Here is a 12,847-nt window from a genome sequence, read left to right on the forward strand (position 1 = left end):
TTTTATGATACTCTACTGACTAGGGCCAAACCTCAGTGAAAGTGAGATATAAATAAATTTATATTTTAATTTAAAGTGAATGATATGGAGCAGAGAGATAGAATTTGATGGAAAGGCTTCATGGAGGAAAAGCAATGTTCATTTCTCTCTGCTACTCTGTGACTTGCCCTCATTGTGTGGGAATTGGGGCCAGTGGTTAGGAGAATAGGGTGTATGCTTTGAGAATTTAGCAAAACAGAGTCAAAGACATTGTGTGTGGGAGAAGAGAATATGCTAGATTTTATATTGTTTAGAATCAGGTATTTCAAGTTAACAGAAAATTATTTATGTCAGAGGAAATACTGCCAAGTTTTCAATTTTCTAGCTATGTAAATATTCAGGGAGCAATCAATGTAGACATCATAGATAATTCACAGGAGGCAATGTGTATTATTGTTATTTTCACAAATATTTTCCTAAGAAAAATCCTAGAAAATGAAGTTAGCCATAGAATCACCACATACTCTAATAAACGTATACCCCACAGAAATATTCCCATGTATAGAGTTTTATTGCTTTATTCCTATCTCTTTAAGTGGAAAAACTTCTCCTCTTTACAACCTATGTGTCAGATAATGCAAAACTCAAAATATGCACTTTACTGAGAGGCCATTGACGATAAAGAGAAAAAAAAGCTATGGATAGTAATGCTGTGGTTTATCACATGCTATACAAAACCAGTGTGAACTTCCCTTTTTGATCCATATGATTAAATTGTAAACAAATTACAAAATCCAAACAATAAGTATGGCTCCCCTAATCATTCCTCTTTGCTTGATTTCACTGGGAAACTAGCCTAGTGCCTCACTCTCAGGGGTCCTTGGGCCCCTGTTATTAGCCCAAAATCTTAGATTAGAGAAGTTAACTTTCTTTCGTTGACCATGACTTTATAGTGAATAGTATATAGGCACTCTGTCTAAGCAGTTCCACATGAGAGAAAGGAAAAATGAATGTTCAGAATAATGGCGAGGGAGCTCAGGGAATTTTACCTCAAAATATGACCCCTTAGCATAAAGAGTAGTTTGAATCAAAAGCCCTTAGAAATCAACAAGTATTGGAATGGGCTTCCCCTCTATCTGCACAAAACATGGTGGACCCATCAAAGAGAAAAGTAATTGCCTTTCCTTCTCCTCCCTGTTATCTCAATATATTGCAAGAAAGCATATCAAGAATACAACCTGACCATATCAAGAATCCAACCCATTTTAAAGAAATACCTGTCTCTGGTTAATTTCCAAAGAGAATCATTTACAAGCCAGTCTGTTTTCCCCATCCATTCATTCTTCCATGTATACATTCATCTTTCCTAATAACCATTAATTGCCCCTAAACAGAATTATCTGTATTACTAATCTCTCCCTTCCCTTTAAGAGGGTATATAAACTTCTAGACCCCATTGAAATATTGGGTAATCACTCTGTGATTCTCCCCATGTGCATGGCAAATAAATTTATAATCTTTCTTATTAAAAATAAAAATAAATGGCCGGGCGCGGTGGCTCACGCCTGTAATCCCAGCACTGTGGGAGGCTGAGGAGGGAGAATCGCTTAGCTCAGGAGTTCGAGACTCGCCTGAGCGACAGTGAGACCCCGCCCGACTCGTGAAAAAAATGGAAAAACCCAGCCGGGCGCTGCGGCGAGGGCCTGTAATCCTAGCGGCTTCCGGAGGCTGAGGCAGCGGGGTGCCCGCAGCCCGAGTCTGAGGTTGTGGTGAGCTACCACGCCCACTGCACTCTGCTCAGGGGCATAGGGTGGGACCCTGTCTCAACAAAAAAAATAAATAAATAAATAAAAATAAATGGTAAATCATACATATTGCTTTTTTAAGTGTTCACCTACAATTTTGAATAGAAAATATTGTTCTGATTTAGTACTAAATAATCTTGAAGCTTTGAAAATCTTGTGATTTTGGTTGTTCTATAAGGAAGTATTAGGAGTATAAACAACTATATGTATCATTTTCTTTAGGTACTTATGAGAATGTCTTTAGTCATAGAATAGAAACATTTTGGGCAGTGCTTTAATTCAATTCAGCGAATATGTCTGCAGTAGCTACTGAGGGTGGGATAGAACTTCTAACTTTAACAAGCTGCAATGATCAGAAACTTACAATCTTCTGAAGGACATAAATGATCATTATAAAGTGGTTTGCAGCTTATTTATCTCACAATCAAAAGCTTGGAAGCAGGCCATCCAGAGCTAGTACAGCAGCTCTACATTTCATCAGAAACTTGGGCCCTTTTTTATCTTCTACTATTTCTAAACCTAACTGTGTGTGTTTGCATCCTTTTGGTTGACAAATGGCTACAGTACCTCCCAGTATCCAGCCTGTTCCAAGTTGAAAAAAGGTAGAATTCTAGGGCAAAAAAACATCTTCCTCTTAAAGCCTCCTTATCTCCTTATCATTTTATGTGTAATAGGAAGCCTGCCTCAGGGACTTCTTTGTACATCTCACTGGCCATATCGTAAGGCCACTCCTAGCTGCAAAGTAGCTAGGGAAGGAGACCATAGATAGCAGTTAGTACTGTCAAGCAACAATGTTTGCAGATACTCCTTTTTCTGTTTACCTCCTGAGATAAACGCTTATAAGATTCCAAGGAAAAGGCCATGTTATTTATGCATGAAGATATAGTACTCTAAAAAGTCTCTTTTCGTCATTGAATGATCCATTTATTAATTCAACAAATACTTATTTTTTGTCAGCTAATATGTGCCAGATAACTATTCTGTATACTGGGGATAACACAGTGAACAAAAAAGACAAAGATGTTATTCACATGGAGCCTACTAAGAAGATGAAGGCTATAAACAAATATATATAAACATTTACTTATTATAGATATAGCTATGAATATATATATGTATGTATATTTTATATACATATACATACACACACTCAGTATATATCCATGAAGAAAAGTAAAGTAGGATAAGGGGAATAAAGGGTAAGATAAGTATTATTCCATAGATATCATTCAACACAGGCCTTTCTGATGAGGAAATTTGAGCAAATTCCTGAAACAAGTGAGGATAGATGGAGCTATAATAGCTGGAAAAGAGTGGTCCAAGTAGAGGATACATTGCAGAAAGTACAGACGCTCTGAGAAGAGATGTATTTGCCATGATTAAGAAAAAACAAGGAACTAGTATAACTAGATTATGGTAAACAAGGAGGGAAATGTTAGGAGGTAAGAATAGCAGAAGCCATAATATGCTGGGCCTAATAGGAGACATCAAAGATTTCATTCTAAGTGAAGTAGTTGGAGGATTATGAGCAGAAATTAGCACAATAGAACTTACAGTGTAAAAGGATCACTGTAATGTATGGAGAATAAATTGTTGTATGGCAAGGGTAGAAGCAGGGAGGCCAGTTAGGAGGCTATTCAATTTCCCAGGAAATTAATGATGTTTGTGGTTCCAAGTATTATAGTAATAATAGTGGAAGTGATGAGTAATGATCAGATTCTAGGTAAGTTTCAAAGGTAGTTTAAATACAGGTGTCCCTAAAGTTCATGTGCCATTTAAACTATTGAAATATTAAATATAAATATTAAAATACTAAATATTAAAAACAAAAAAATTTTTTGAGACAGAGTCTCACTACATTGCCCTGGGTAGAGTGCCGTGGCGTCATAGCTCACCGCAACCTCAGACTCCTGGGATTAAGCGATTCTCTTGCCTCAGCCTCCCAAACAGCTAAGACTACAGGCGCCCGCTACAGCACCCACCTATTTCTTCGCTGCAGTTGTCATTGTTGTTTAGGCCTGGGCCGGGTTCAAATCCGCCTGCTTGGATGTATGTGGCTGGCGCCCTACCCACTGAGCCACGGACACTGCCTAAATAGTAAAATATTTTAAATTGCACAAGAAATTTAGGGACATTCTATATAAGAGAAGAATCAAAGATATCGCCAAAGTTTGGGCTTAATAACTGGAAGAATGGAGTTGCTATTTACTGAGATGGGAATAAGACATCATATGGTGGGATTGGAGGGTGGGGAATTAAGAGGTTTGTTTTTTGTTGTTTGTTTGTTTGGGGTTTTTTTGGTTATTTTAGGTATGAGTTGCCTATTATATATCTAAGTGCATGTTGGATGATTACAAGGCTAGAAATATGTATTATCTACTATCTAGAAATGTTGGATGATATGAAAATCTAGAATTTAGGGTAGAGGTTAAGATTGGAGATATAAAGTTAAGTAGTTTTAGTGTATGAGTGATATTAATGCCATGGGACTAGACTAGGTCACACAAAAAAATTGATAGCTAAATAATCCTACTTTATGATCTTTGTCAGAAGAAAGAAAATTCCATAAGAAATGCTAAGGAAATTCAAGTTTAAGAATTCATTTCACTAGTCTACTAAGTGTCCAAAGTTTAGTATAGTGGTTGAGAACATGAACTCTAAGGCCCAGACTACCTAAGTTTGAATCCTAGCTATTCTGTTACTAGCTCTGTTATTTAGGTAAAAATGTATAAACTCTCTAAGCCTCTCTTTCTTTGTACATAAATAAGAATAGTAATGGTGCCTCACTATAAGGTCATTGTAAAGATTAATCACTTAATTTAGAACAATGTCTTGATCCATAGTACATGCTCAAAAAGGATTAGCCAGTATCATCATTACATTTCACCAAGTTTTGACATAATATAACATTGCTAGCTTGATTTAATGTTCCACCATAGCAGGCTTTATTTTGGAGGCAGAAAAAAAAAATTGTTCATCTACTGATCTTCATTTGAGGACATCTGAAATTAGGAGTTGTTGATACTGATAAGTCATTACCATGTTTTAATCAGTGTTTTAGCATCATGTTCTTAGTTAATTATCTTTCTGTTTAGGTCATAGTGCTGTTGATATCACCAAGGTGGCTAGAAGACACCGCATGTCTCCTTTTCCTCTGACATCTATGGACAAAGCCTTTATCACAGTCCTGGAGATGACTCCGGTGCTTGGGACAGAAATCATCAATTACCGAGGTACTGTTATTTTTCCATGACCCTTTCTTTCTTTTCTTCATTTTTTTCCAGGTAAAGCTCATAAAACATTAACACAGTTTTTCTTAAAGACAAAGATTATTAATCATAATCACAATTGTCATCATTCTTTTTGTTTCTTATTTTGACTCAACTGTAGGAGCAGCCCTAACAGTATACACCATAAATTGAACACCCATAAAACTTTTCCTTTCATACAAAATGGAAGAAAGTCAGCTGTATTTCTGCTCTCCTCAAAATACGGATGCTCTTGACCAAAAAGAGGATTATCAGCCCTGAGGAAAATAGTTAACTCTGAGTGTATCTGGTGTCTTTTCTGTCAGAAATGGAAAATAACAAATGTATCTTGTAATCATGTTTTCCAATTATGAGAAATATGCATTTAGAATGTACAAAATAAATCAATTTATCCATGGATTACTAAGCAGTCAGTCTGATCTCAGCTTTTCTTTTCACCTCTCTTTTCATATTCTGTTCTTAATCTTGAGAACATTTTGTAGAAAAACAGTGGAAATGTAGTGTTCCCCAGTAGTATGTTTTTGTTTCCATTCTTTTTTTTTTTTTTTTTTAGAGACAGAGTCTCACTGTGTCACCTTTGGTAGGGTGCTGTGGCTTCACAGCTCACAGCAACCTCCAGCTCTTGGGCGTACGCAATTCTCTTGCCTCAGCCTCCCGAGTAGGTGGGACTATAGGCGCCCACCACAATGCCCGGCTATTTTTTGTTACAGATTGACCAGGGCTGGGTTTGAACCCACCATCCTCAGTTTATGGGGCCAGCACCCTACTCACTGAGCCACAGGTGCCACCCTCCATTCTTTTTTTAGACAAAGCTTCATTCTGTCATCCAGGGTACAATGCTATGGAGTCAGCCTAGCTCACAGCAACCTCAAATTCCTAGGTTCAAACAATCCTCCTGCCTGAGCCTTCTAAGTAGTTGTGTCTACAATTGGCTACCACAACTTCCAGCTGATTTTCCTTTTTTAATTAGAGATAGGGTCTCACTCTTGCTCAGGCTGATTGAACTTCTGAGCTCAGACAAGGGATCCTCCCACTTCAGCTAGGATTGCTAGGATTACAGGTGTAAGCCACCATGACCTGCCCAGTAGTTTGTTTTTAATTAATAATTTCTATTTCTCTGGGGGAGGAGAGAATATGGAACATTTCATGAATTTGTGTATCATTTTTGCACAAGGGAAAAACTTCCATTTCCAAAAATTAAGTATAGGACTTATATTAGGTGTCCAGTCACCGAAGACCAGCCTTTTGAGACCAAACCAAAAAAAGAAGTTGTATTTAGTGCAGTCTGAATAAAATATAGTTTTCTAATTGCCTTTGTTATATAAAGAGAAATAACATCATAATTTTATAAATCAAAGACTTTATTCATGGAACCATAAAATATTCAAACTATAATGAACACTGAGAACATTTATACTAACATCCTAATTTTTCTATAAGGAAACTCAGAGTCAGAAAAGGAGAAAAGAAATAGGATAAAGGTTTCAAGACTTAACAGTCTTCTTTTACTTACTCTTCTTTTAGCATTAAAATATTTTTTAAATAATAGTAGCTAACATAAGTTATATTAAAAGATATCAAATTAGTGAAATCTTAGATGTCAGATTTTAGCTCTTGCATCTCTGGCTCAAGTTAGACAAAAATTGTTTTTATACAGTTTGCACTTATCCTTTATCTTTGATTCGTGTGTGTGTGTGTGTGTGTGTGTGTCATTTAGATTAAACCTTTTGTTTTTGTTTTATCCTCACTAAAGGAAATAAGGATTTAGGAAACTCATTACAGTAGGAAATTAGTCAGGAATTAACTATGATTTTAGAAATCAATTTTAATGAAATAGTTTATTATTGAATGAAGAATATTGAAATATTTATTGATATTAACCAAAACCAAGGCATTCTCAGAGAATATGAATGTAAACTTGAGTTGTTAGAAAGAATTAGTAATACTTTACCTATTAAAATCAATTATCCATCCCTTGTCTTGTATTATGTCAGAAGAGTTTTCCTTAACAACAGTTCTTAGAAAAATCTCACTGTGTATTCTAAGTCCCATTTAAACAGAAAGTGCAGTTTTTTTTAAAGAAAATTTTGAGTTGAAAATGACCACTAGCTATCTAGTGCTGTCAGATGTATTCTCTTTTCCCTTCATATGCTTGTTTCCCCTTCATTTGTTCATCAAATCAGTTGTCACTCATAAGTGAGCAAACTCTTCATGGATGGTTAACTTCATGTCAAGTATTTTCACCCATGATGATGTCAAATAATAACAAGGTTTGCATTCTTCCTTTGATGTGGATCACACTCTATTTTTTTTTTGCAAAAAATTGTTATAATTAGCACTTAGGTGTTTAAAAAAAAAGCATCATACAAAAATCCTAACTAACTCTTTATTCAACAAATATTTATAAAACATCCACTAAATCTCAAGTACTATGTCAAGTCCAATATAAATAAAGATGAACAAAAATAAGCCTGACATGGTGGCTCATACCTGTAATTCTGACACTTTGTAGGAGGATCACTTGAGGCCAGGAGTTCAAGACCAGCCTGAACAAAAGCAAGACCCCTACTCTCTACTAAAAATAGAAAAATTAACCGGGCATGGTGGCATATGCCTGAAATCCCAGCTACTTGAGAAGCTGAGGCAGGAGAATCACTTCAGCAAGTTTAAGGTCGCAGTGAGCTATGATGATCCCACCGTACCCTAGCCTGGGCAACAGAAATCAAGACTGTCTCAAAAGAAAAATGAAAATAAATAATTAAAAATTAAGTTAAATTAAAAATTAAGTTAAAAATAGATATAAAAGGCCAGGTGCTCACACCTATAATCCTAGCACTCTGGGAGGCTGAGGCTGAGACTGAGGCTGGATCCCTTGAGCTCAGGAGTTCAAGACCAGCCTGAGCAAAAATGAGACCCCATCGTCTCTAAAAATAGAAAAACTAGCTGGGTCTAGTGGCATACGCCTGTAGTCCCAGCTACTCAGGAGGCTGAGCAAGAGGATTGCTCGAGCCCAATAGTTTGAGATTGCTGTGAGCTACGATGACGCCATGGCATTAACCCAGGGTGACAGAATGAGACTCTGTCTCAAAAAAAAAAAAAATTTTTTTTTTTTATATAAAGAAAGGAAGGCTGACTTCTCCACGTGGATCTTACAGTCCAGTGCAGAAGAGATAGGTAAATAATGTGGCACTTGTCTTTTTTATTAACTCTTTTTCAGGCTTGCCTTCCTTTGTCCATTCTCTTCCATGAAATTTTCCTGATGTCTACTTCTGCCTTGCCCTGACTGGAAAAGCTGCCTTTCCCTTCCTTTATGTTCCCATAGCATCCTGTTCATATGTTTTAGGATAGAATTAACTGATACATTTTGTTCACTATCTTTCTTAAGTACCCTAATAAATAATGTGAGTATAAAAAAGCAGAGCATTCTGGGTGGCGCCTGTGGCTCAAAGGAGTAAGGCGCTGGCCCCATATACCGGAGGTGGTGGGTTCAAACCCAGCACTGGCCAAAAACTGCAAAAAAAAAGCAGATCATTCTAAGTGTGAATCACTATAAATTAAATAGTCTAAGCTAAGTAAAGCCTGTAATTCTCTTACTAAAGAGAGGAGAATTTTCTCTAGAAAAAGGATTAGAAATTCATTGTCACTGCACTTTAAAGTGTTATCTTCAAGTATAATATATTTTCATTTTAATGAGCAAATCTTCATAGTTCATTTTCATCTCAGCTAGATATACCTCAAAACTATTTAATTTTATTTATTAATCACTCAGTAGGAAATTTTATTTATTAATCACAGAAAATCACTGAGTATTAATCATTTGGGGGGGGCTGAAATGTGTTCACAGTTCTCTGAAATTCTAAATATTTTGCCTCTGCAAATACTCTCCAATTACAGAAGCCCCCAGAGAAAAGCCAATGTTCTTTGAAAGAAGTCTCAAGCCATGGAATCTGTGAACCAATTTGGAGCTAAGATATCTCAATATCTGTGATAACTTTTATATGTCAATAATAATCCCAGGAAATTAAGGATATATCATGTAGAGAAATGCTGTGACGGTCATAGACATAGGGAACTCTATAAAGGAATTTCAGAGTATAAAACAAGAAATACTTAGAATGTAATAGTAAGGGGGCAATTTGGACATCAAATAGTCTCTCTTCTAAAGACAAGGGAACCTAGGAACAAAGAGGTATAATAATGTTGTTAAAGATAGACAAATAGTTATCATTAAAAGTAGAACCCAGGATCCTTACTCCCAGTCTGGCATTTATTTCACAATAGCCCACTGCATCTCAGATCAGTAAGAAAATTACTCTTCTAAAACAAGTGAATAGATATGTATGCATGCAAAAAGCATTTTCTATTTGTTTGTCTGACTAATGGTGAATTTTCTCTGGTCTGTCATTTAGCATATCTACTATTTTTAGCTGCTTTCTGCAACACGGCTTTTAAGGAGGAGGTACTCCACTGACATAAATAGCTTTCCTTTGGTTTCCTGGGATAGGCATACCTAGCATAACAATCGATGATAATATTTGTAAGCCTACCATTTATGATTCATTTTCTTTACTTGTAAAATGCATGACATCAATAAATTACAACTTCATACTTGGTATAGTACCAGCTACTTACTAGAAGACAGATTAAAATATTCTGGCACCATTCCTTGAAATTCCTATTCTTTTTCAGTTAACAATGGAAAACCTATGAGTTTTCAATAGAAAAAATGTTGCTATCATGGGAATTTTATTTTAAACTATAAACTAAGCTTTCATATTTAAGATTACATGATCAAAGACTTCTGCGTCTGTCCTGGGTTCTTTGTTTTATCACTTCAGCAGTTCTAGTCAAGCAATTTTTAAGCTTTCATGTTTGAACTCATTTTGGAGCAGTGAAGTATCTCTTTTAGAATACTGACCATGGCACAGAGTTGTTATGTTCATATCTAATTTCTAGCTAGTTAGCTACCTGAAGATAGGCAGTTATCTTAAGGTAAGATCTGTACCCTCTAGAGGAAATTCAGAAGCTCCTGATTCTAAGCAGTAGGAAGTCCTCATCAAAGTTGTTCACAACTCATTTTAGAGACAGTCGGAGAATAAGGAAAAACAAAGTAAGGTATACTGGAAGGATGTTTGCCAGGAGACAGACTTTACCTTGAGGTACCTTTTAATAGCTAAACAACCCTGGACAAGCTACACCACCTTTTTGAATCTTATCTCCCTCCTATGTGAAATGGAAATATTGTCTACACAGTATTTGGGCTATTGTAGGATACTATTAAAAGAAATAATATGTATAAATAATGAGCATTCACTTAGTTGCTGTATTTAGAATTTAGTAATTGAGAACAATGTAACATAAAAATTGTACCCCCAATGAAAAAATAAAAAATTACTCAAAAAGTAGAATTTAGTAATTACTCTTCTTCCCTCCATTCCTTGCACATGAGGATTCCAGGATCCCCTTGGGTAAGCCCTTATAAATTACAGAGGCAAAGCTGGAATTCCTTGGATCAGCTCTGTTTGTTGGTCCACATTTAACTATCTCTAGATCCCATATACATTTTGATATAATCAAATATAAAGTCCATCCACCTAGATTATTCAGGAGTATGTCTCTGTCTCGTTACAAAATTTAATTAAGTAGCATTTTTTGCTGTTTCTCTGTTTATCTCTGATTGTTACAAAATTGAAGGAAAGAGTTGAGATATTTATTCAGATATTTCAAGCAAAAGCATGCGTTTTTATTATCCAAATTGCACTTCCCCCTGTTTCTACTTCCAGTCTAGTAAGGTCTTCACCTAGAATGATTCTATTTTCAAAGGGATGATCAGTCCATGCTAGCATTTGCGTAGACTTTTTCATTTTTTCATGAATGTGGCCCCTTAAACTTATTCATAAGTCCCTTCAAGTATTCTTACCTTTTTAGACTCCTCAGTCTATGAATTTTATTACACCTCTAAAATACATATTCAGGTCCATGAACACTATTCTGGTGACAGGCACACAAAAGCCCTAACTTCAACATTATGTAAGGTGTCCATGTAACAAATTTGTATTCCCTTAATATTTTAAAATGGGCTTTGTGTTAGATATTTTGTCAGTACTTGCTCTCAATTAAAGCATTTTTGTGACATCAAAGACATTTTACATATTTTTAAAAATTTGTTTCCCCTAAAAAATGCATATTTCATTTCAATTAAGTTAAATGATTTTATAATTACACAGGGTTTTTTTTGTTTTTGTTTTTGTTTTGAGGCAGGCCTCAAGTTGTTACCCTGGGTGTAGAGTTCTGTGGCGTCACAGCTCACAGCAACCTCCAACTCCTGGGCTTAAGTGATTCTCTTGTCTCAGCCTCCCAAGTAGCTGGGAATACGAGCGCCTGCCACAACGCCCAGCTATTTTTTGGTTGTAGTTGTCATTGTTTGGCAGGTCCATGCTGGATTCAAACCAGCTAGCTCTGGTGTATGTGGCTGGCACCTTAGCCGCTTCAGCTGCAGGCATTAAGCCTACACAGTTATTTTTAAAGCTTAATATTTCTTACATAGAAATGAATATACATAATGCAGATGTATATTGTGGCAATAAAGTAAACATCATGAAACCCCAATCCAACTTAAGAACTAATTCGTTTACCATTTCCATTGCATATTTTTCTGTTGCTAAATAATTTCAGGTGATCCTAACATTTTGTGTTTATTCCAACAGAACTCTTTCCTTTACTCATTATATTGGCAAATAATGCAGCATCCTCAGATGGAAAAACACAAATGAACAACACAATTGCACTTTGAACTAACTATGTATTTTATAAGAATAAGAATTTTATTATAATTAAACTTTTGAGGAACTTAGAGTTAATAGCACCAGATGGACTTATGTCAGTATTTTATGCTAGAAGTTGTGGGTAGTATCCTTCCTTTCAACATTCTGTTGCCTAACATACTCTTCTTCTGCTGGTGATTCATGCAAATAATAGTGTCTTGGTTATCCAAAGTGAGGGCAAAGAATCAGTTTCTCAGACAGCTGAACTCAGAGCTCTCCCTTTACTCCCTCAAAAGCTGCCTTAGATGTCGGCGCCCATAGCACAGTGGTTACAGCGCCAGCCACATGCACTAAAGGTGGCGGGTTCAAACCCCACCCGGACCAGCTAAACAACAATGACAACTGCAACAACAACAACAAAAAACATCCAGTGTTGTGGCGGATGCCTGTAGTCCCAGCTACTGAGGCAAGAGAATCACTTAAGCCCAAGAGTTGGAGGTTGCTGTGAGCTGAGGCACCATGGCACTCTACCGAGGGTGATATAATCAGACTCTATCTCAAAAAAAAAAAAAAAGAAAGAAAGCTGCCATAGAGCTAATTACACAGAACTTTGTAATTATGAGATTATTTGGGTAAATGACCTTGGGTAAATTAGTATACTTTCCACTCTACATCCAAAAGCCACTTAGCTCTCCTAACAACTTAGACAAGAAAAGACTACACTTTTGACTTGTGATTTTTTTTTTACTTTGTAATGATGGGAAACTCACAATTTCAACGTACTTCAAATTTTGAATTTTGAGCTTTTCGTGGGCTATTTTAAAATGGGCTTTGTGTTAGGTTTTTCTGCCCAACTGTAGTCTAATGTAAGTGTTCTGAGTCAATTTAAGATGTGTCATGCTAACCTATAATGTTCAGTAGGTGAAGTGTATTAAATGCACTTTTGACTTCTGATAGTTTCAATTTGTAATGGGTTTGTAGGTATGTAAGTCCATTGTAAGTCATGGAGCATTTGTATTATCTGGGCCAG

At 36.1% G+C, this 12,847-nt stretch overlaps 1 protein-coding gene across 11 annotated transcripts in view; it reads left to right on the forward strand.

Moving 5' to 3' along the window:
• Positions 1-12,847, forward strand: part of GPHN (gephyrin) — a 708,676-nt gene that overhangs the window by 575,611 nt on the left and 120,218 nt on the right. For all 11 annotated transcript variants that reach the window (XM_053602269.1, XM_053602258.1, XM_053602260.1 and 8 more), the window contains one exon: positions 4,880-5,017. In XM_053602269.1, coding sequence (XP_053458244.1) covers positions 4,880-5,017 — 138 coding nt within the window. The remainder of the gene's footprint in view (positions 1-4,879; positions 5,018-12,847) is intronic.

This window comes from Nycticebus coucang, chromosome 9 (assembly GCF_027406575.1).
Source record: "Nycticebus coucang isolate mNycCou1 chromosome 9, mNycCou1.pri, whole genome shotgun sequence".
Classification (NCBI taxonomy): Eukaryota; Metazoa; Chordata; class Mammalia; order Primates; family Lorisidae; genus Nycticebus; species Nycticebus coucang.